General features: G+C 36.4%; 1 protein-coding gene across 1 annotated transcript; it reads right to left on the minus strand.

Annotated features, from left to right (window-relative positions):
* Positions 1-366: 366 nt before the first annotated feature.
* On the minus strand, positions 367-1,782 carry LOC116141120 (protein ALP1-like). The gene is made up of 4 exons (XM_031426655.1): positions 1,598-1,782; positions 1,250-1,325; positions 920-1,145; positions 367-827 (listed from the first exon to the last, which is right to left on the minus strand). The coding sequence occupies exons 1-4, from the start codon at positions 1,780-1,782 to the stop codon at positions 367-369; spliced, it is 948 nt and encodes a 315-aa protein (XP_031282515.1).
* Between the last annotated feature and the right edge of the window lie 971 nt (positions 1,783-2,753).

Raw genomic sequence — 2,753 nt, forward strand, 5'->3', positions numbered from 1 at the left:
ATGCATGCTAATGCTCCTGTCGGACTCCTAGGACAGTGATGCTGACCTGTCCATATTGCTGAAACAAAACAAAAAAAACCACGATTAGTGATATTGTACAAAAAAAATCAGGTTACAAATGTTAGTTTATACACAGTGTCCGATCAACTGATATGCGTGAGTTGAATAATTTTATGTCAATCAGGAAGAATAATACATGAACAGGATCACTTAACAATCAAGCATCCACATTACGATAATGTAAGTCAATGTACAAGTCCCCTAACAAAGGCAGATTAGTGTTTGGGTTCATTCATACATGGCAAATTAGAAAAGACATAAATTTAAAAAGTCACAACAATACACATAAACTAAACAAAAGCACAATCATTCATTCATCGCAGCCATCCAAGTATTGAACATTTCAGCTTCCAAATTGTCTCTAAATGCAGTCCATGCGGGACTAGGCTCAACGTGCCTGATCAATTCACCTTCGTCATCCTCTTCCCCTTCATCGTTCACCTCTTCCTGAAGCTCCGCTTTAACCGGGTCAATGGGTAACTCAGACCTTATGAAATTGTGCAAAAGACAACATGCAGTAATGATTCTACATTGAGTTTTGACGAGGTAGTAAGATGTGTCCTTCAATATTCCCCATCGAGCTTTCAAGATGACGAAACATCGCTCAATACAATTTCTTGCTTGAGAGTGTTTCATGTTGAAAAATTCTTGTGGTGATGCCGGTTGGTGACCTTGTCGCCAATCACTCAAATGATATCGTTGTCCTCGATAAGGGGCCAAAAACCCTTCCCCATTAGTGTATCCAGCATCGCACAAATAGTAATGCCCTAAAAAAAACAATTTCAAGTCAATAACAATTACTAAGTGCACTATTATGCCAGACCCTAAGATTAAAAATACAATTTTTTGGTTATATTACCTTGGGGGACCTTTAATCCATTTCTCCTAGTAATGGCATCCCTAAGAACTCTACCATCTGCAACGGAACCTTCCCACCTAGCGAGGACATATATAAACTGCATGTCAGGTGTGCATACACCAAGGACATTAGTTGCGATTTCACTTTTCCTTGACTGATACCTAGGTATATCGGCAGCCGGCACATGAACCTTTATGTATGTTCCATCTAAGGCTCCCAAACAGTTCTAACATAGAACAACAATAATAATATTTTAGAGAAAACAATAACTCTGATTTTATTAAGGTACTGAACTACATGTGCATCGTAAACCTAATGATTACACTATACCTTGAACCATTTCCACCGCTCATTGGTTGAGTTCTCGGGAATGGCCTTTGGATTTTTAAACAGCAGGGTATGCAACCTGAACACGGCGTTCAGGACTAAGTGAAAATTACGGCTTACCGTCTTAGTGGATCTACGCATTTGACGTTTCATTACTCTAGTCTTTTGGTTATGAGCAAGGATGTGAAGAAAGGTCCCAACTAATTCTTCTACGGATGAATGACGGGTTGATTTTAAGTTGCCAGTATAGTAAGTAAATTACATAATTTGTGAAATACAACCCTATTCATCCTACAGCTCTCAAAACATAATTCATCACTTTAGAAAAGCATTGTGTGTAAATTGAGTGACCTAACCTTAAACCTAGACGCAGACTCACTAGCATATAATATAGCAGCCCTACGTCTACCCCGTATATTAAGTGCATTAGCCAACCCAAGAAGCACGAGCATGGTGTACATGGTTTCCAACATGTCCAAATGGAAGACTAGAAAGGCAACCAAGTGCATCTTCTGCCTAACTGTTAAACGGGCCATAATTGTTTCATATAATTCATGGGTCAAAGCATAATGAAGTCAATCAACCATGTACAACAAATTCAAAATTGACTGTAAGGGGTACATTCAGAAATGATAGCATATTTTTTTACAGATACTCTTCAGCAAATTAAGTAATTTCCTTCCTTATCATATTAGAGAAAGTGCAGATAGAACGGGTTGAAATAGAAGATAAATAGAAAGTTGGACATGATACATTCTCTCATGCATTAAATTAAAAGCCAACAATTATAGCATAACAATGTATTAAGGTCATGTAACATCCAAACAAGTTAATTCCATTACAAATAATTACTACTTGGTGACAAAGTATTTTTCAAACAATCGGTTTTCACTATCAAAACAAACAGGAGATGTAAACTAAACAAAATATGAAGGCCAACAGTGTCTGAACAGGATGAAATTGAACATACTAATAGGTTATAAAATTGCACCACTGGAGGTGCAATATTCCCATAAAAAATTTCAGGACCCATCTCTAATTGTTTTTAACCATTTAACTTAACACCTAGTTTACTCAAAACGAAAAACATAAATCAGTGAAACCAAAAAAGATCACTAAGTTAGACCTCAAAATCTTTCACACAATTTTGTACACCATGTATAGACACATAGAGATCCAATTGACGAATATTCCTATCACTCCATAACCCATAAAGTAAGGTATTCCTGTACCAAACATATAAACTGTAAAGAATTGCAAGACACACCCCACTATACTAATAAGCTGCCTTAAACTAGACTACACTAACTAGATCAGTACTGTATACTAATATGCTCCCTTAAACTAGAAAATACTGGAGCATATCAGTCCACTTATACTAATATGCTCCCATAAACTAGACTATATACCAGATTTATAAAATTCAAAACAGCAGCATATTATCTTCATTATTTGTACTTTGTCATTCAAATCTTAATACCACAACAACAAAGGATAGCCACTTACA

This window comes from Pistacia vera, unplaced genomic scaffold (genome assembly GCF_008641045.1).
Source record: "Pistacia vera cultivar Batoury unplaced genomic scaffold, PisVer_v2 Contig393, whole genome shotgun sequence".
Classification (NCBI taxonomy): Eukaryota; Viridiplantae; Streptophyta; class Magnoliopsida; order Sapindales; family Anacardiaceae; genus Pistacia; species Pistacia vera.